General features: G+C 41.6%; 1 protein-coding gene across 2 annotated transcripts; it reads left to right on the forward strand.

The window, feature by feature from the left end:
• The first annotated feature begins 19033 nt into the window (after positions 1-19033).
• LOC103974738 (scarecrow-like protein 9) lies at positions 19034-22230 on the forward strand. Of its 2 annotated transcripts, XM_065170209.1 has the most exons (3): positions 19210-19242; positions 19373-19433; positions 19529-22230. In XM_065170209.1, the coding sequence occupies exon 3, from the start codon at positions 19612-19614 to the stop codon at positions 22018-22020; it is 2409 nt and encodes an 802-aa protein (XP_065026281.1). In that variant the 5' UTR covers positions 19210-19242; positions 19373-19433; positions 19529-19611; the 3' UTR covers positions 22021-22230. The 2 variants fall into 2 exon arrangements, with proteins under 2 accessions (XP_009387894.2, XP_065026281.1); XM_009389619.3 differs by lacking the exon at positions 19373-19433 and having other exon boundaries at positions 19034-19242.
• The last annotated feature ends 228 nt before the right edge of the window (positions 22231-22458 follow it).

Below are 22458 nucleotides of genomic sequence, written 5' to 3' on the forward strand. Positions count from 1 at the left end.
AAATTGCTTCACTTCCTCCTTACTTTGTTTTCACTATGCTTATGAACAAGTATTCATATTCAAATTCTCGTCTGAGATCAATTTTTATTGTATGAAGAAATTTTAAACTAACGTTTTTATCCACTACACTAATTCACCCCTTCTCTTAGTGCCAACTCGATCTTAACAGTTGGTATCATAGCCACGTTCTTTCTTGTTTGGTTTAACACCTAAGATAAATACCTCTTTTTGGCTTTCAAGAGGGCTTTTCTATCATTCGTCCTCCTATGTTCAATGGGATGGACTACACTTATTGGAAAACTCGGATGAGAGTTTTCTTGCTTTCCTTGAACCTTAATTTATGAAATATTATTGAAAATGAATTTGAAAGATCTTCTCTTCCGATGAACGATTGAAATGAGTTGGAGAAGAAGACTTTATCTTTAAATGCCAAGCCTATGATTGTCTTGTTTTGTGCTTTAGATAAAACTAAATTCAATCGAGTTTCTATTTGCGAAACTTCTTTTGACATTTGACATACACTCGAAATCACATATGAAGGCACAAGTAGGGTAAAAGATTCTAAAGTTAATCTTTTGATGCATGATTTTGAGTTGTTTCATATAAAACCAAGCGAAACTATTGTTGACATGTACACCCGTTTTACTGATGTCGTCAATAGTTTAAAAACTTTTGACAAATATTTTTTGAATTTTGAACTTGTCAACAAGATATTAAGATCCCTTCCAAAAAGTTAGGATCCTAAAATCACGGCAATACAAGAATCAAAATACTTAAACCATTTTCCCATTGAAGAACTGATTGAGTTGTTGATAACCTACGAAATGAGTTGTATGACTCATGAAGAGCTTGAGAACAACCTTCCAAAGAATAGGAAGGATTTGACACTTAGAACAAATGAAAACCACTCGAACGAAAGCAAGTGATGATGACTTTGAACTCTTGACTATAAAACTTAAAAAGTTCAGGAAACAAGAATTAAAGAATAAAAATGAACTTAAAAAGAAGTTGCCAAAGAAGAAGAAAGTATTCAAGGCGACTTGGGATGAATCAAGCTCATTCGATGACGATAAGCAAACCAACAAAGACAAGATGGCGAATTACGCCTTAATGGTTTTCGTCAACAAGTTAACCAAAACCCTTTTACTTCATTTTGAAATTACTTGATGCCTTTTCATGAGTTATTTTTTAATTTAGTTAGTAAATAAAAATAAAAAAGAAAAAAATATGATGCTTCTCTTTCTAAGTGACTTAAAAAAAAATTTAAAATTTGAGCATGACAATTGCATGTTAATTCCTAGCACTAAGTATGAAAAGTTAGATTCACTTAAAAAGAAAAATGCATTACTACAAAAAAAAATGATTTTAAAAATACTTCATGTTTGATGAAATAAATTTTGATGATTTAATGATGTATAATGATGTAATGAGGTAATGAAAATATTAAAAGTTTTGGTACAATGCTTGATGATTTTATTCTATTCATGAGATTTTGAAGTTATACATGATGATTTTTGTGATTTATTGATCTTAATGATTTTTGTGATAAATCTTACACTTTCATTTTAAACAATGATATATGTCTTGATTTGGCAAAAAGAAAATGGGGGAAGGACAAGGATATGCTTGTATGAAATCAAATCACTTAAATTGAAACAACTAAAAGGGAATGCATTTTGAAAATAAATGTTTATATCATATTTGATGATTTTACATTTTGAAACTATGTATAATGACTTGAAGTAATAATGGTTTGAATGCACAAATCGACAATCTTTTTATCACACGAATCATGATTCCTTTACTTGATACTCTAAATTTTTTTTATGATTCATGATAAATTGTGACATCGATACTTCATTTTGCTTTATGCCTTGCTATCATAGTTAATCATGTACACTTAAAACCCACTTCGATCTAGACAATTATTATAAAGCTTGAATCAAGTGTTGTCCGGCATGTCATTGGTTTATCGACGCTTCGTCCGATTATTCGGTGCATCGTCCTCTCTTATGGCCTATTGCCCAATTGGCTAGTTGACCTCTGCAACTCCGATTTTCTTGGCGTAATATCCTCTCTTCTTGGCCCGATGCCTGAACTCATGGCCCGAAGCCTTCTATCGATACTTCGACCGATCCTTTGACGCGACGTCCAATCTTCTGATATGTTTTCTCCGACCCAACATGATTATTCCTGCTTTTAATTGTCTCTCCCTGATCAAAGTCAAGTTCTCGTGTGAATATATTTATATTGCCTTCATTGAATTTTTTAAAAATTAATTTTGATGATTTGAATTTGAATGAAAAAATTTCAACCGAATCATGAACTTTCTTTTGATTTCTCTGCTTGAGCTATCTTTTATGAAAATCAAAATATTTTCTATCTTTGATGATTTCTTCTTACTATTTACTAAAGAAGAAGACTTATGCAAACAAACTATGACCTTGATAATGGTTTGTAATGGTTTGAAAGTATATATGTTATATGTTGAAGACTTGAAACCATGTTTTGGTATCATGCATACCCAAGTAATATTGATTTAAAAATTATTGATTTAGTATCATGCCCAACGTAATAATGATGACTTGGCATTTCATACAAGAAAACTTTATAGGTTACGATTTTTTTTTTAATCCAAATCATGATCTTGATTTTTTGATATTTGATACTTGAGATTTTTTTATGAATCAAGATCTTATTTTTGTTCTCCTAGGATTCTTTTTACTATTTACTAGAAAGGACACTTATCCTAAAAAAAAAATCATGATATGTTGGAGTTTTGTTATGCATTTCTTCCCTTTTTCTTTCTTGTTTACAATGATAAAAGGGGAAAGAAAATAGCTAGCATCTCAAGAGAATCAAATTTGCTAGCTTGAATGATAAACTTAGATATGTTAAATCTCCCAAATGTATAAATTCTTCTTATACATTTTTCGGATCATGATATTGATTTCTCGATTTTTAGATTAAATTTTTTTTTTTGAATCAAGATTGTTTCCTATCATTCCTTCTATATACAAAAGAAGAGATATGTCAAAAATCATGACTTGATCTTTCATTTTTTATGATTGAAATATTGATGTAAATTTATTATTTATCTTTGTCATGCTTTGAAAATTATTATAAAGGGAAAAAGAATTACAAAATTGTATTCTTCCCTTGACAATGACAAAGGGGGAGATAAAATTTGCTAGCTTGCATGATGTAAAACTTGTTAAAATTGCTAGCTTAATCATCTCAAATGAGAAGCAAAGTTTGCTAACTTACTCATTTCAAGAAGATGCAAAAATAGACTATCTTGCACATTTCAAAAAATAAAATTTTTTGCTAATTTTCATATGTGAAAAACTTGCTAGCTTGCTCATCTTAAGGAAAGGAAAACTTGGTAGCCTTAGTACTTCAAAAAGAAGTAAAACTTGACAATTTGCTATCTTGCAAAATGATGAAAAATTTGCTAAATTGCATGTTTCAAAAATATAGTAGTTGCACTTTTCTCTTTTTTGCTAATGACAAAAGGGGAGAAGGTATGATGATGATCATGCATGAAATGATTATGCATGATTCAATGATGAAATATTCATATTTAAATTTGCTTTGACTTGAATTCAATTTGAATTCAAGGTTCTATCAATATGACATATTGATAGGGGGAGTTAAGGTTAACTCTGTCATCAATTGGTTGCCATCATATAAAAGGGGGAGATAGTTGAATCTCAGATTTTGATGATAAAACCAATTGATATTGTTTATGATTTGATCTACATTTTAAGTGACGTAGGAAGCTTCGATTAGGAAAAGACAATTAAAAGCAGGAAGAATCATATTAGGCCAGAGTGAAACATGTCAGAAGATCGGACGTCACGCCGAAGGATCGGTCAACGTATTGACAAAAGGCTTCGGGCCATGGATTCGGGCATCAAGCCAAAAAGAGCAGAAATTACGCCAAGGAAATCAGAGTTATGGAGGTCAACTGGTCGATTATGCAATAGGCCATAAGAGAGGATGATGCGCTGAAGAATCGGAGGAAGCATCAATGAACCAATGACATGCCGAACAACATTTGATTCTTCCTGTTTTTAATTACCTCTTAGATTAGTGGATCTCTACAGAATAATATATTATTAGCTTTTATTGGATCTCATTGATGGGATCCAATAATTCAGGGGCTTATTGGATATCCAATAAGATAGGGGCTCTAACGGATATCTCATATCCGAACCTCTACTCGTCGCAACACCTATCATATGTGTGTGACCCTCTAGGCCCAATATCGAGTTGGCCATGAGTCATACCTGTTAGAACTCCTTTTGGCTTAGTGAATTATTATCTCCATAATAATTCACTCAACTCATCGACTACAGACGTACTAGACCACTACGTCGTAGTCTCCAAATGATACAGGAGAATCCAATCCTTTGGACCTATCTATTCTCAATTACCATATACCTATAGTCTCCAACTTTGTCTTTGTTGGTTGACTCCTCGTTTTCGGATGCACTCGAATCATCTCAAGTCGCCTTGAGTGCTTTCTTCTTCTTTAGTAGCTTCTTCTTTATTTGGAGATATTCAATTTTTAAGTGCCTCGGTCTTTTGCATTCGTAGCAAGTTATTGTGTTCTTTTTAAGTCCATTCTTATTCTTTGATTCTTATTTTATGAACATTTTAAATTTTATTGTGAGGAGTTCAAAGTCATCATCACTTGAGCTTTCGCTTAAAAGGTTTTCATTTGTTCTAAGTATTATATCTTTCTTATTCTTTGGAAAGGTTATTCTCAAATTCGTCATGTGCAATACATATCATTTCATACATCATCAAAGACTCAATAAGTTTTTCGAGTAGAAAATTATTCAAGTTCTTCACTTCTTATATTGTCATTACTTTAGGATCCCAACTTTTTGGAAGGGATCTTAGTATTTTATTAATAAGTTCAAAATTAGAAAAACTTTTACTAAGTACTTTTAGACCATTGGTGACATCTGTAAAATGGGTATACATGTCTCCAATAGTCTAACTTGGTTTCATATGAAACAACTTAAAATCATACATCAAAAGATTTATTTTAGATTCTTTTACTTTATTCGTGCCTTCATGAGTTATTTCTAGTTTGTGTCAAATCTCATGTGCAGTTCGCATAAAAAAATATAATTAAACTTATTTTTGTTTAAAGCATAAAATAAAGCATTCATAGCTCTAGCATTCAAAGAAAAAGTTTTCTTCTCTAAATCATTCCATTTGTTCATTGGATTAGAAGACTTTTGAAAATCACTTTCAATAATATTTTATAAATTTAAATCCACAGAAAGCAAAAAAACTCTCATTCGAGTTTTTCAATAAGTGTAGTCAGTCTTATTGAACATAGAATGACGAATGATATAGTGACCCTCTATATTATAAAAAAAAGTCATCTCTCTTGGGTGTTAAACCAATGGAGAGAAACGTGGCTCTGATACCAATTGTCAAGACCGAAATCAGCACTAAGGGGGGTGGTGGTGTGTGGAAGGGGGGGGGAAGGGGAAGGCAGAGGGATTAGTTCTTTCGTAAAACTTTCGACGATTCAAAAATATCATTTGATAAGCCCATATCGGAAAGATGTTTAAATATAGAGTGCAAGCAAAAGCAACAGACAGTTAAATCAATTAGCAACAAAAGTAAATAGCAACGAAAAGAGCACAACAAATTTATAGTGGTTCGGTCATCGTGACCTACATCCACTCCAGATTCCTCTTCTATTGAGGCCACTGGCTTTCACTAATGATCTTCTTTTAATATATAAAGATTAACTACCATCTTACAACTCTTTTCTCCTTTTGACAAGCTCAAGAGAGAACATTTACACTCCCTTTTTACAAGGTAACCCTCATATACCTCCTTAGATCAACTTCTAAGCTCAAGGAGGAGGGAACTCAACGTTTTGATAGAGTTTTCTCAGTTTTTTCCTTAAGAATTCTTACTCATTTCTTGCTGCCTAAGTGGGGGTATTTATAGGCCCCAAATGGTTTAAAAAATGGAGCTAAAATTTAAATTTTTAAGTCTTTCGAGCATTGGGCGGTATCACCATCTGTTAGTCTGACACTAGGTGGTACCGTCGCTTGACACACTTACTGCTAGTCATAAGTGCCCAGCAAGCCAATCACGTGAGTGATGGCACGTGTGACTTGATACAGAATCTTTTTGCTTATTATATTTTGGCATATATCACTTTATAACTATTGCATAAATGCATATATATTGTGATGTCCTTGGATTTGTGCAATGGGAATCGGATCGTGATGAGATCACGATAATGAGATCGATTCACCTTTAAACACATATCCTAAATAATCCCGGTCATAGGTTACTCGAGAGGGACATCGTGATAACCGGATAGACTGGTGTGCTGTATACCCGTCCATATGATGGATGCAGCTGGTCTCATAGCTGCTCGTGTAGGGACACTAGGGATACAATACAGGTGCTCATTGGAGAATGAGTTCACTGATTGATCCGCTTACGGAATGCTGGATGGTTGATGATGCCTTATTGTCAGACAACGATTCCGTAGTCCTAGTGGTGTATCTGGTTCTTAGACTTGAGACACCAAGGATGTCCTGTATGAGTGCTCCACTCTTTGATACCAGACTTATAGGTTTGGCTGTTCCCAGATCTAGTACAGCTGGTCATTGGGAGTGGTAGTCGACCTTACGAGGGCTATTGAGTGTCGATAGAGGATCATCCACTCTCGGTATCATGAGAGGAATATCCCATGTGTTCTTGCTCAGACAAATCCCTGGCCAGGGTCATTCGGGTTGAGAGAGAAAGAGTTCTCCGGGAGAATCCGATTAGAGCGAGACTCGAGTAGAAACCGTATGGGTCTGACAGCACCATGCTCGATATACGGTCTCTGGGATATTAGATGGATGAGGGACTATAGGTACATGGTAACTGAGGACAGACAGGTCCAATGGATTGGATTCCCCTGTATCGTCTGGGGACTACGGCGTAGTGGCCTAGTACTTCCGTAGTCGATGAGTCGAATGAATTATTACAGAGATAATAATTCACTGAGTTAGAAGGAGTTCTGACAGGTATGACTCACGGCCAGCTCGATATTGGGCCTAGAGGGTCACACACATATGGTAGGCATTGCGATGAGTAGAGGTTCGGATATGAGATATCCGACGGAGCCCTTGTCTTATTGGATGCAGATCCAATACCCACTAGGGAAAGGACCCATTAGGGTTTTGACACGGGATCTCTATAAATAGGAGGGATTCACAGCCTCATAGGCTAGAGTCTTTGCTTGCCCTTCCTATTCTCCTCTCTCTCTCCACCTCAGAGTAGGCCTGGAGTTTTGAGGAGCGTCGTCGCAACCCTGCTGTGTGGATCACCGCTAGAGAGGAGGACGCTTGACCTCCTTCACCCTCTCCTAAGGATCTGCAAGGAAACAGGGATATACGATCTCCCTAGGTAACACAATCTCTATACGCAGTTTTGTGTTTTTGCGGATTTTGCGCACCAATCTTCGCACGACAATGAACATCTTTTTGGGAATCGGGGATTTTTTGTTTTCTTGTTCTTCCGCTGCGCATATGATGTCGCCCCCCCTATGATTTCCCAACAGTGGTATCAGAGCCAGGTTGTTCGTGCGAATGATTGGTTTTGAACTGCGTGTATTATGTTTAGGAAGAATTTTGACGTCAAAATCGTTGACGCAAAAGCAAGGAAGGGCAACAACAGTTGCTGCCCTCGATCTGCATGCCTGCAGCCACCTGCAGCGGCAGCCGCAGCCGCAGCCAGGCAGCACAGCGCCGGCGCATGCGCAAGCGCTGTGCCTGCAGCAGCCGGCCGGCGGCCTGCTTGCAGCAGGCTTGCTGCCGGCGGGGCTGGCAACCCACGGGCAGAGGCGCCGCAGGGCAGCGGCGCCTACCGCCGAAAGGAAGCGGCGCCTGCCGCCGCAGGGCAGCGACGCGCGACGCCTGCCGCCGCAGGGCAGCGACGCGCGACGCCTGCCGCCGCTGCTCCCGCGGGCGAAACGCCCCCCACAGGGGCGGCCGCCCGGCGGGACAGCACCGCCTGCGGAGGCAGCGGCGCCCGAAGAGGGCGCCCACCCGCAGCGGCATCGCCGCCAGCGGGCGTGCCGCCTGCAGGCGAGGGCAGTGCCCTCGCCCCGCCGCACAGGCTGCCGCCGGCAGGGTGGCGGCGGCGGCAGCAGCGAAAAGGGGAAAGGGTATTAGGGTTTTCTGCGCAAAAGACAGTTTTGCCCCTCGGAATTTGAGAAATTCCAGTTTCTGTCTTTTGTCCAAATTACGAAAATACCCCTATAAATTCAGAAATTCCCTATATGTCCCTGATTTCAGAAAATATAATTAATTAAAAGGTTTAGTTGATTATTATTTTTATTATTATCTAGTAGTCCTACATGATGATGATTATTTATACATGTGATGTATGATGAGTGGACGGATGATCATGGACCGTGTGATGTGTGTACTTGTGATTATTATTATTGAGGTCTGCGAACCTCCATTATATTTCTCGTTTATTGTCGGGCCTGCGTGCCTATGATTAAGTTGTAATCACATGAGGAGGCGCAGCGGGAGCGTGGAAGCCATAGCGGGACCCACGAGACGGACGATCGTGATGCATGGAGATGCATCAAGATGTCGACGGAACCGACGAGGACGAGATGGACGATCACAAGGCATGGAGATGCACCGTTGCACACATAGATCTTGATGTGAGTGATTAGGCCTACTGGCTCGGGCCTAATCATATTAGGTTGTGGTCCATGATCATCTGGTGTGATTGCTTATACACATACTAGATATGTATATATATTTGCATGCGATGTAGATATATATTAAATATGTATATGTGTGACATGTCATATTAGGAGACCAAATCATAGAAACATCTCTCGATAATATTAAGTCGGTAAACGTGAGGCAATTAGATTGACCCACGTGGCCTTCCATCGTTATGAGTAGGAACCGAATCCCGGTGTAGGTTGAGTTGGTCGAGTCCCTCGAGACTCACCTATATCGCGATTCGCTATCTTGCTTACGACATAGAGATGTCACCGATGACCTGAGGGCATGATATGCTTGGTCGAGTCCCTCGAGGGTATATCATCAAATCAGACTCATCTTGTAACGAAGGTGTTGACTTAACCGAGCATCATGGTTGGTCGAGTCCCTCGAGGCCATGGTGATTCGGAGGCCGAACAGGACGGGAATCACAAGGAGTTGTGATCGGCAAGAGTTGTCTACCTTTTAGGCTTAGTGTGATTGGTCGAGTCCCTCGAGGTTACACTAAGACGCTGATTGGATCCTGATCCCCACTAGAAGTCTGCCGGAGACTTCCATTTCACGTGCTGAGGGTGTCGCGTGACTCGTTAGTAAAATAGTGGGAGCATATTAAGATAGAAGTCCATATCTTGATAGTTTATTTCTTGCAAAATCTGCATGTTATTCATTTTTGCTACATCTTTATTTTCAGAAAATGTCGCTTTCAAATCCCTTACGTGGCATACTTGATGTCAACCGCCTCACTGGTCCAAATTATACGGATTGGCTCCGTAACTTGAGAATTGTTCTCACAGCGGAGAAAATCGTGTACGTCCTTGATACAGTGATGCCTACGCCCGAAGAAGGGGCAAGCGAGGATGAGATCGCTCGCTACGTGAAGTACATTGATGACTCCACTCTTGCTCAGTGCTATATGTTGGGCTCTATGACTCCAGAGTTACAGAGACAACATGAAAAGATGGATGCCAGATCCATTCTCCTACATGTCCGTAAATTGTTTGAGGAACAGGGAAGGACTCAACGATATGAGATATCCAAGAGCCTTTTCCGCGCTAGGATGACTGAGGGGACACCGGTTCAGAACCATGTCCTAAAGATGATTGAGTGGATAGAGAAACTCACAGGTCTAGGAATGGTCCTAGAGGATAACTTGTGTGTGGACATTGTGCTTCAGTCCCTACCAGATTCCTTTTCACAGTTCATAATGAACTTTAATATGAACAAGCTTGAGGTGACTCTCCCAGAGCTCCTCAATATGTTGAGGGAGGCAGAGAGTACTATTAAGAAAGAGAAGCCAGTTCTCTACACTGGTGAGACCAGAAAGAAAAGGAAAGCAGAAAGGTCCCTTAAGAAGGGAAAGGGCAAGGGCAAACAAGGTAAAGCAAAGGTTGCTAAGAAAGACCCAACAAAGGACAAAGGCCAGTGCTTCCACTGTGGTAAAGATGGGCACTGGAAGAGAAACTGCAAAGAGTACCTTGCAGAAAGGGCGAAACAAAAGCTTGATGAAGCTTCAGGTACATTCATGATCAGTCTCCATTTGTCAGACTCTTATGATAACACATGGGTATTAGATACCGGTAGTGCTTATCATATATGCAATTCGTTGCAGGTTCTGGCAAGGCCTAGGAGACTAGAGAGAGGCGAGATGGACCTCAAGATGGGTAATGGAGCAAAAGTTGCTGTATTAGCTGTTGGCGAGGTCGCCCTACATCTGCCTAGTGGAGCTTTTATTGCATTAGATGCATGTTATTTTGTTCCTTCTATTATCAAAAACATTATCTCCATTTCATGTTTAACAATTAGTGGATATAAATTTGTTTTTGAGAACAATGGTTGTTCGATATTATTAGATGATAAGATCATCACGAAAGGAACATTGCATAATGGTTTATTTATGTTAGACACCACTCCACATATCATGAATATAAATGTGTCCAAAAGGAAACGAGATGAGTTGAACAGTGCATACCTGTGGCATTGTAGGCTAGGTCACATCCATGAAAGAAGGATTCAAAAGTTGCTAAATGATGGATATCTAGATCCATTCGACTATGTGTCATATGCAACTTGTGAGCCTTGCATTCGTGGAAAACTGACCAAATCTCCATTTAGTAGAACTGGAGAGAGAGCCAATGAGTTGTTGGAACTCATACATAGTGATGTATGTGGACCCATGTCAACTCATGCCATTGGAGGTTACTCCTACTTCATTACATTTACTGATGATTTCTCAAGGTATGGATATGTGTACTTAATGAAGTACAAGTCTGAGGCCTTTGAGAAATTCAGAGAGTATAAGAATGAGGTGGAGAACCAGACTGGAAAGAGTATCAAAACTCTTCGATCAGATCGAGGAGGTGAGTACTTAAGTACAGAGTTTACTCACTTCCTCAAGGACCATGGGATATTATCCCAATGGACACCTCCTTATACACCTCAGCTCAATGGTGTCTCTGAAAGGAGAAATCGTACATTATTAGATATGGTACGGTCCATGATGAGTTTCGCTGACCTACCCATCTCATTCTGGGGATATGCCCTAGAAACCGCAGCTTACCTTCTGAACAGAGTTCCAACTAAGTCGGTGGTGTCTACACCATATGAGATATGGAAAGGGAAGAAGCCTGATCTTAAAGTAGTTAAGATTTGGGGCTGCTCTGCCCATGTTAAAAGACACAACCCCGATAAGTTAGAATCAAGGACAGGGCGATGTAAATTTGTGGGATACCCCAAGGAAACTTGTGGGTATTACTTCTATCATCTCGAGGACCAAAAGGTCTTTGTAGCTAAGAGAGCAGTGTTCCTTGAGAAGGAACACATTCTTGATGGAGATAGTGGGAGAATGATAGAATTGAGCGAGGTTGGAGAACCAAGCTCAAGCACCACTCTACAGCCCGAGTCTGTTCAGGTATCTAATACACAAGTTTCAACTTTACGCAGGTCTGATAGAGTATCCCATCCTCCTGAGAGATATGTGGGACATATTAGAGCAGAGGATGTAGAGGATATTGATCCTCAGACCTACGAGGAGGCTATTATGAGTATAGACTCCGGGAAGTGGAAAGAAGCCATGAATTCTGAGATGGATTCTATGTACTCCAATAAGGTTTGGAACCTAGTTGATGCACCCGAAGGTATTGTACCCATCGGTTGCAAGTGGATCTTTAAGAAAAAGATCGGAGTAGATGGAAAGGTAGAGACCTATAAAGCAAGGCTAGTGGCTAAGGGGTATCGTCAAAGGCAAGGTGTTGACTACGACGAAACTTTCTCACCCGTAGCAATGCTAAAATCCATCAGAATTCTATTGGCTATTGCAGCACACTATGATTATGAGATCTGGCAGATGGATGTGAAAACCGCATTCCTCAACGGGAACCTGGAGGAGGAGGTGTATATGATGCAACCTGAGGGATTCGTGTCCAAGAACTGCCCAGATAAGGTGTGTAGGTTGCTTAGATCCATTTATGGACTAAAGCAAGCTTCCCGAAGTTGGAACATAAGATTTGATGAGGCAATCAGATCTTATGACTTCGTTAAGAACGAAGATGAGCCTTGTGTATACAGAAAGGTAAGTGGGAGCGCTATTAGCTTTTTGGTGTTATATGTGGATGACATCCTCATCATTGGGAATGACATAGGAATGCTATCCACAATAAAGGCTTGGTTATCTAGACACTTCTCCATGAAGGACTTAGGAGAAGCATCTTATATCTTGGGGATTAGAATCTATAGAGATAGATCCAAAAGGATGCTTGGCTTGTCCCAGTCCAGGTACATAGAAACTATTGTCAAAAGGTTTGGCATGGAAAATTCCAAAAGAGGTCTCATACCGATGAGACATGGGATATCGCTTTCTACGAGTATGTCCCCAAAGACTCCAGAAGAAAGGGCGAACATGGATATGATACCTTATGCCTCAGCAATAGGGTCTATCATGTATGCCATGCTATGTACTAGGCCTGATATAGCGCATGCTCTGAGTGTCACGAGCAGGTATCAGGCGGATCCAGGCTTGGAGCACTGGAAAGCAGTAAAGTGTATCCTTAAGTACTTGAGAAGGACTAAGGATCTTTTACTAGTATATGGAGGTAATAGCCTTAAGGTTGAAGGCTACACTGACTCAAGTTTTCAGTCTGATGTCGATGATAGCAAGTCGAATTCAGGGTATGTGTACACCTTGAATGAAGGAGCAGTGTGCTGGAAGAGTTCCAAGCAAGATACCACTGCTGACTCGACCACAGAGGCGGAGTACATTGCTGCATCAGATGCAGCAAAGGAGGGAGTCTGGTTGAAGAAGTTCATCACAGATTTGGGAGTCGTGCCGGATAGTGAGGAGCCGATTTCCCTATATTGCGACAACAACGGGGCAATTGCTCAAGCGAAGGAACCTAGGTCTCATCAGAAATCTAAGCATGTTCTGAGGAGGTTCCACCTTATCAGAGAGATCGTGACCCGAGGAGATGTAGCAGTGGAAAGAGTTCCATCCGAAGATAACATTGCAGATCCACTAACAAAGCCATTGTCTCAGATTGTCTTTGAGCGTCACAGGGGTCTGATGGGGATCAGACACATAGGTGATTGGCTTTAGGTCAAGTGGGAGATTGCTAGTCATAAGTGCCCAGCAAGCCAATCACGTGAGTGATGGCACGTGTGACTTGATACAGAATCTTTTTGCTTATTATATTTTGGCATATATCACTTTATAACTATTGCATAAATGCATATATATTGTGATGTCCTTGGATTTGTGCAATGGGAATCGGATCGTGATGAGATCACGATAATGAGATCGATTCACCTTTAAACACATATCCTAAATAATCCCGGTCATAGGTTACTCGAGAGGGACATCGTGATAACCGGATAGACTGGTGTGCTGTATACCCGTCCATATGATGGATGCAGCTGGTCTCATAGCTGCTCGTGTAGGGACACTAGGGATACAATACAGGTGCTCATTGGAGAATGAGTTCACTGATTGATCCGCTTACGGAATGCTGGATGGTTGATGATGCCTTATTGTCAGACAACGATTCCGTAGTCCTAGTGGTGTATCTGGTTCTTAGACTTGAGACACCAAGGATGTCCTGTATGAGTGCTCCACTCTTTGATACCAGACTTATAGGTTTGGCTGTTCCCAGATCTAGTACAGCTGGTCATTGGGAGTGGTAGTCGACCTTACGAGGGCTATTGAGTGTCGATAGAGGATCATCCACTCTCGGTATCATGAGAGGAATATCCCATGTGTTCTTGCTCAGACAAATCCCTGGCCAGGGTCATTCGGGTTGAGAGAGAAAGAGTTCTCCGGGAGAATCCGATTAGAGCGAGACTCGAGTAGAAACCGTATGGGTCTGACAGTACCATGCTCGATATACGGTCTCTGGGATATTAGATGGATGAGGGACTATAGGTACATGGTAACTGAGGACAGACAGGTCCAATGGATTGGATTCCCCTGTATCGTCTGGGGACTACGGCGTAGTGGCCTAGTACTTCCGTAGTCGATGAGTCGAGTGAATTATTACAGAGATAATAATTCACTGAGTTAGAAGGAGTTCTGACAGGTATGACTCACGGCCAGCTCGATATTGGGCCTAGAGGGTCACACACATATGGTAGGCATTGCGATGAGTAGAGGTTCGGATATGAGATATCCGACGGAGCCCTTGTCTTATTGGATGCAGATCCAATACCCACTAGGGAAAGGACCCATTAGGGTTTTGACACGGGATCTCTATAAATAGGAGGGATTCACAGCCTCATAGGCTAGAGTCTTTGCTTGCCCTTCCTATTCTCCTCTCTCTCTCCACCTCAGAGTAGGCCTGGAGTTTTGAGGAGCGTCGTCGCAACCCTGCTGTGTGGATCACCGCTAGAGAGGAGGACGCTTGACCTCCTTCACCCTCTCCTAAGGATCTGCAAGGAAACAGGGATATACGATCTCCCTAGGTAACACAATCTCTATACGCAGTTTTGTGTTTTTGCGGATTTTGCGCATCAATCTTCGCACGACAATGAACATCTTTTTGGGAATCGGGGATTTTTTGTTTTCTTGTTCTTCCGCTGCGCATATGATGTCGCCCCCCCTATGATTTCCCAACACTTACACTGAGCGGTACCACCGCCTGACAGCCTCAAAGACTGAGCTTTTAATTTTTACAAGTCATAGGCAGTTCCACTGCCAGTTTGGCGATGCCACAACTTGACCTAAATTTTGGGTCACTGAATGAGCCTCATAATGAGCCCAAATTAGTCCCAATTTAGGTCCAATTAGCTCCTAATTGAGTTATCATGATTACACCAAAAACTAACTCAATTAGCCCTAACTAACTCGATCTAGACACATACGATTATAAGCATGAATCTTATATTATCCAGCATGTCATTGGTTCGTCCAACGCTTTGTTCGATTCTTCGACGCATCATCCTCTCTTTCAGTGTATTATCCAATTGGTATGTTAACTCCTGCAACTTCCAATCTTCTTGGCGCAATGCCCAATCCTTCGACCCGAAGCCTGAACTCATGGCACGAAGTCCTTTTGACCCGATGTCCAATCTTCTGATATGTTCTACTCCGGCCCAATGTCTAATTCTTCATGCTTTAATCGAATTGCCTTTCCTTGATCGAGGTTAATCCTACATCACTCAAATGCACATCAAATCATAATTTCATCAATTGATTTCATCATCAAAATCCGAGATTCAATAAGACCCTCTTGATTATTGGTAAAAGCCATTTCTCTTAGGTGTTAAACCAAATGAGAAAAACCTTAACTCTGATACCAACTGTTAGGACCGAAATCGATACTAAGAGGGGGGTGAATCAGTGCTTTTAGGAAAATGACATCGATTCGAAAAAAGTTTAATGATTTGGAAAAGCTTGATTCGATGAAATCGTTTCGGAAATGATATCGAAGTGTGCTTGACTTAGAGTAAACGTAATAAGCAATTAAAGCAAAAAAATAATAGTAATGAAGAGCAGAAAGAAGATGCACACCAAATTTATAGTAGTTCGGTCATCGTGACCTATGTCTACTCTCGATTCCTCCTCTGTTGAGGCCACTAGCGTCCACTAACGGTCTTCTTTCAATGGGCGAAGACCAACTACTATCGTATAAACCTTTTCTCCTTTTCACAGGTTTAGGAGACAACCTTTACAATTCACTCACCCTTCTCTCAAATTAAATTCAAAACTTAGAGCTAGAGAAAGGAAACTTTTAGGAATTACAATAGTGTTTCATACTAATTTTCATTCAAGATGATTTGTATACTGAGCAGGGATGAGAGGGGTATTTATAAACCCTAAATGACTTTAAAAATGGAGCAAAAAAAATCTCATCTTGGGTTCTCGGGGTACTAGAGGTACCACTATCATTACTCTCTGACATTAGGCGGCACCATTGCCCAGTCTGGGCAGTACCATTGCTAGTCTAGGTGGTATGATTGCTTGACAAAGTCTCGGAGACTGGACTCTGGTTGTTCCACCTCCTGACAGGGTGGTACCATCGCTTGACAGTATTAACTGTCGACGGTACCATCGCCCAGACTACTTGGGAGGCCGAGCCTCAAGCGATTCCACCGCTTGATGTGGCATTAGGTCACTGAATGGGCCATCCATTTGACCCAAATTAGCCCTGATTCGGACCCAATTAGCTCTTAATTGAGTTAGTAGGATTTCTCCCAAAACTAACTCAAATTGAAACTCTAACTACGATAATTAAAGCTAAACAATTATACTGCAAGCAATCCTAGTTGTCCGACACGTCAATTGTTTATCCGAACTCCCGGCGAAACTTCCGATGCACTCTCGGTAATCTTCGGATGAACTTCCTACAAGCTTTCGACGGATCGTCCGAACCTTTGGCATATCTCCCGATTCTTCCAACTTGATGTCTGATCTTTGACTTCGGCCCAATATTCGATTCTTCTTTAATTGTTTTACCTTTTCACGATCGTAGTTAGTCCTGCATCACTTTTCTCAACACATGGATTAGATCATTAATTCATCAATTGATTTCATCATCAAAATCTCCGCAACCTTTTACACTCAATCTCAATTAAGCACTTCAGGGTTTTTTATTGGGTCCTTTTTCATTTATAGGTATTGCTGCGTTATTTTGTTAAAATTATTGTGTATTAAGCATGGAAAACTGCTGCAATTTATATGGTATACAGTTTGTTGTTACGCCACCATAATTTTCTACCCGGGAAGGGGGATGATAGAAGATTTCTTTTTATCATAGACGGTCTAAATGCTAGGCTGCCAGCGTTGGTGTCGCAGAAGAAGTTTGATCTAGGTATGCAAATTAATAGGCAGTGGTATTTTCATCTATTAATTTCTTGATTCCCCAACTTGGTTCTACTGCAGAAGGTGCAAGCTTTAATCTAGAAGAAATCTCAAGCAGAAGAGCTTAAATTAATATCATCAAAATCAATGAGCTTAGAGCTTAGAAGTTTGATCTAGAGGTTATTCATGCAACCAATCTAGATACTCATTCTTGTTAATCGATGCTTGGATTCATGTTGAGTTTATTAATTGAATTAGTGATTTAGCTTCTTCATTAACTTTGATACTTGTGAATGTTATGGCTTCCATTATATTCAGTTCAATACATAGTGTGCATTCTAGTACTAAGCTGTTTCTGTTACATAGCATCCATGCTATGTAACATATGGTAACTACTTGGTAAAAATTCATTCCCTCAGGTTCTAATTTGTTATCCACAGCTTGGTCATCCTTGTTATGTTGATTGTGACTAAATATGTCTTTGAAGAACAAGTTTACTCTTCTGTTACCAATCTTCTGTCTTCATGAGATTTAGCACTCTATGAGCTGTAATTCCTTTGTCTTGATCCATAATATGTATTCTTAGTTGCCAATGCCAAATGACCTGAGAAGAAGTTGGGGACTGGTAGTATGTTGAGATTACCCTGTATGTTACACAAGCTTCTCTTGGAATGGGTAGCCTTTTAAGGTTGATCTTTTAGTAGATTATCACGTTTTACTTGGTTGTAACTTAAAGCTTTGCATTTTGTCATTAATTTTTTTCTGGTGTGATTCCAGAATTCTTTCTGGACTATTATTTGCATAGTCTTCCAAGTTATTTTTCTCATTAACGAGTACAATTATAGGATCTTACAGTGCAAAGTAGAAGACTTGTTCCAAGAGGATGTCATGCTGCTGCTGCTGCTGCTGCAAGAGGGCATTTTAATTGGGATCATCACTTGAGCACCTACCTGTTCTTGGATTACCAGATCAGGGAATCCCTCATCCTTTTGATGACAAACGCACGCTCTACTTCAATGATCCATAAAGTACATTTCTCTTTCTTTATTGACGAGTCCAGCTTTCAATTCGAAAGGAATCAAAGTTCACAGGCCCAACTCTGACCTAACCAATCGCCGCCGCCACGTCTTTGTATCTTATATTTTAACTCGACTCGACAGAGTGAACTCGCGGTCATGTTAATGCACATCTAATTGAAACTATGTTTCTATTTTAGAGAATTTAGTCAATCCTGAACCACACACGAGCTCGAGTTCAAATTGATCACCAACATCGAATCTGATGTGGGATGGTGTTGTCCTGTTGATGGGACACAAACAAGATAGTGACTGACTATGAACTGCCCACATCTTTACATGACCCCACGCATCGATCTACGGCTTTGGGTCATATATGGTTGTGACCCCCGTGATTTCCACCGTACCATGGTGGTACAAATCCCCCGACAGTGGATCAACCTACAAGAATCATCTAATTATGCTACTAAATGCCAAAACCTAACAAAAAGGACAAATTCTGTAGAAGGTGAGAACACCTCCACCTCTGCTGCATTTTATGGTACGAGTCATCATCGGTGGGATGGCAAAGAACTGAGGAAAACTCGCACCAGCAAGTTGCGGTGCGTGGGTCGTTGATTACATGATGGTGCCACCGGAGCCGACGTGTCGACAGGAAGCCTGCAACGCGATACGATCAAGCGACGCCGGCCGTCGGATGGATTTTATGATGCACGCCATCCTGCACGCCACGTGGTTGGAGAGAGAGAGACTCGTGGCCTCGTCTACAGTGGTCTTGTCACTTCTGAGTCGTGCCTGTGGAGCCGACGTGTCGCGTGGAACGACGCTGGGGGATACGATCGAGCGACGCCGGCCTTGTGATGCACGCCATCCTGACGCGCCACGTTGACGGAGAGAGAGAGAGATCTTGAGAAAGTCGACGAACCGGGCGAGGAATTGGCCCCAACGGTGCAGGGGCGGCAGTCAACTCGCGTTATTCTCGGCGCACTTCAGTTCAACGGCGCGGTGACCGGCAACAGCCGGTACGTGAGAGGGGAGCCACATCCGCGAATGTTTCGATCAAGACACTTTATAGCCCATCATCAACGAAGACCTTGTCCCGAGCGACGGACGCACTCTTTCTCGCTTCGAGGAAGTATTTGGTGCCTCGATCCAGGTAAAAACCCTCCCTTTCTTCATGGATTCCTTGGCCGTCTTGTGATAGATTTCGTCTTTTGCTGGTGTTATCTTCGTTCCCTGATTTCAGCTAGTCGTCGATTCCTCTATTCTACTCTTTTCAATTTCAGGGATCTAATCGCTTTGCTATTTTTCGAAATCTATGGACGCCGTTTCGTGTTCCCTTGAGATGTTAGCTTTACCGCTCTCACCTTTCTTGTTTCTGCTGTTGGTATGAAACTTGTGATGAGAGTAGCATTGACTCGTCATATGGATCTTCGTGGCAGACTTGGTCTCGGTCAGAATAGCAGTGGTATCTGAAGTTGTTTTGGTGAAATCTGCTACGGAGGGTGATGAGAGTTTGGTTGCCATGGGTACCGGAATTCGAGATTTCCGCGCAGTGATTAACGAATTCAAGCATGACCACCTCTTCCCCGATCCGATCACTGCCGAAGGCTTCAAGCTCGGAGCGCCGCCGGCGATGACTGCCTCAAATCATACTGGCTTATTCGACCTCCAGAGTATTCCCGCTGTACATACCCTTGATTCCACATCTGATTCGAGTGTTGTGTTCAGTACTGGCATGGATGGCGGATTTAGTTATGGTCTCTTCACCGAGGAGAATGCCTTGAGTAGCTTAGACCTAGGAGAACCACAGCCCTTTTCGAATCTCCCGGATGTTCATCCTGGGTTTTCACCTTCGGTTTCCACCCCAAACTCCAACCTTGTGCCGTCTTTGAGTGTAAGCACCAAGGTCGATGTCTTGGAAGACTCCGAGATCTTCTCTGACATTGTCCTCAACTATATTGAGCGGATGCTCATGGAGGAGAACATTGATGAGAAATTTGATGTATATCCAGAACACCCTGCTCTCAGAGTTGCAGAGAAACCCTTCTATGAGATCTTAGGTGAGAAGTTCCTACATTCAGCTGATCAGCCATCATCGTGTTCCAGCCATTTCTCGGATAACCCCAATGACCTTAACCACCATGGGAGTTCCAGTGTCAATATCGGTGGCAGCATGGTTGCCGGCACTAGCTGGCCATATGATCCTATCGAGTACTCTCAGCGACAAGCTCATCCTGTCGTTGACGACTCTTCACAGTCTTCATTTTCTTCAACAAATATTTTTGGTAATATCGTAGTAGGGGTTGAGGAGTCTCTTCTAAGCACACTTACGGCTCCTGATTTCGTTACTGAAAGCCAACCTGCTTGGCAATTCCAGAGGGGAGTTGAGGAGGCATGCAAATTCCTTCCAAGTGCTGATAGGTTGGTAGTCAACTTGGAAGCCGATGGTTTCTCCTTACTTCAAGGGACAAAAGAACAAAGGAGACTGGTTGAGGTCAAAGAAGAGGCTGAAGACAAAGAACACCCGGTTCATCCAGCGAGGGGTCGGAAGAATCCACACGGGGAGGATTTGGATACAGAGGAAAGGAGCAATAAACAGTCAGCGGTTTTCATCGAGACTCTTCGCACAGAAATGTTTGATGATGTTCTGCTATGTAATGGGGAAAATTGTGCAAAGGGTGTCAATGAACTCCGACTGAAATTGCAGAACCAAGTAAGCAAAATTTCCCAAATCTGTCATTCTAAAGGATCAAGTGGGGGACGGGGCCGAGGGAAGAACCAGTCAAAGAGGGAGGTGGTGGATTTTGAAACTCTCCTCATTCAATGTGCTCAAGCTGTGGCGACAGATGATCATCCAAGTGCAAATGAATTGTTGAAACAAATCAGACAGCACTCTTCTCCTCATGGAGATGCGAACCAGAGGTTAGCCCATTGGTTTGCCGATGGCCTCCAGGCTCGCCTTGTGGGTACGGGAAGTCAGGTCTACCATTCCCTGGCTGCATACCGGATTCCTGTTACTGACATTCTAAAAGCTTACCAGCTTTATCTGGCTGCTTGCCCTTTCAGAAAGATCTCTCACTTCTTCTCTACCCAGACCATTGTAAATGTGGTGGAGAAGGCAACGCGGTTGCATATTATAGATTTTGGCATATACTATGGTTTCCAGTGGCCAGATCTCATGCAACGCCTTTCTACTAGGCCTGGCGGGCCTCCGAAGCTTCGCATGACTGGTATCGATGTACCTGTGCATGGATTCCGTCCGACGGAGCTGATTCATGAAACAGGGCACCGGTTAGCTGATTATGCACGCAGTTTCAACATCCCTTTCGAGTTTCGGGCAATTGCTGCTAAGTGGGAGACCATTCGAGTAGAGGATCTCAACATCGATAAAGATGAGGTGTTGGTGGTCAACTGTTTATACAGGTTTAGGAATCTGATGGATGAGACGGTGCTAGTGGATAGTCCAAGGGATGCAGTCCTGAAAACCGTAAGAAAGATCAACCCAAATGTGTTCATTCATGGTGTCGTTAATGGCACGTATGGTGCTCCGTTCTTCCTCACACGTTTTCGGGAAGCTCTGTTCCACTTTTCTTGTATGTTTGACATGATTGAGATGACCGTGCCACGTGAGGATGAACCCAGACAGCTGATCGAAAAGGTTATGTTCGGCCGTGAGGCTCTCAATGTCATCTCTTGTGAGGGTACAGAAAGGGTGGAGAGGCCGGAGACCTACAAGCGGTGGCATGCAAGGAACCTGAGGGCCGGGTTCACTCAGCTTCCATTGAACCCTGACATCGTGAAGAAAGCAAAGAACAAGGTGAAATCCTGCTACCACAAGGATTTTGTTGTTGTCGAAGATAGCCAATGGCTGCTACAGGGGTGGAAGGGGAGGATCATTTATGCACTATCCACATGGAAATCGAATAGATAGTAGAAACCAAGAGTCGTTCATTCATTATAAGGTGATTTTTGCTGCAAGAGTTGCAGTTCACACTTTCATCATTCTTTTTATGCCCATGAAAACTTCGAGATCTCTGTTCATGTCAAACATGGTTTGTTTTCAGTTGATAGGTCACCTGACTTGAAAGGTACGGTTGGGGATATGTTTGTTTGGTGAAACTTATCAGTATCTTTACTCGAAGCAAGTCTCATCTATGAATTGCCTAAAGAATTTTGTGCCCTGTGATGGTAAATGAGTCTTTTTATTTCCCCCCCCCAAAAAAAAGAAAGTAACTTAGATTAAATTCAGATATGAAACTACACTGAGATCAGCAACCAGAAAAAAGTTCAATGGTGCTCTGAGATGATTTGACCCTATTTGCCAATCCATTTTTCTCACGAAAAATATAAAAAAGAGATCAAAATTGTA

This window comes from Musa acuminata, chromosome BXJ3-10 (assembly GCF_036884655.1).
Source record: "Musa acuminata AAA Group cultivar baxijiao chromosome BXJ3-10, Cavendish_Baxijiao_AAA, whole genome shotgun sequence".
Taxonomy (NCBI): domain Eukaryota; kingdom Viridiplantae; phylum Streptophyta; class Magnoliopsida; order Zingiberales; family Musaceae; genus Musa; species Musa acuminata.

What these genes read in the sequence shown, in the direction of transcription:
- LOC103974738 (XM_009389619.3), top strand. Translation starts at nt 19,137, where the DNA reads ATGTTTCGATCAAGACACTTTATAGCCCATCATCAACGAAGACCTTGT. An exon ending in TATTTGGTGCCTCGATCCAG is followed by an intron (nt 19,243 to 19,528) that starts GTAAAAACCCTC and finishes TCTTCGTGGCAG; the next exon opens with ACTTGGTCTCGGTCAGAATA.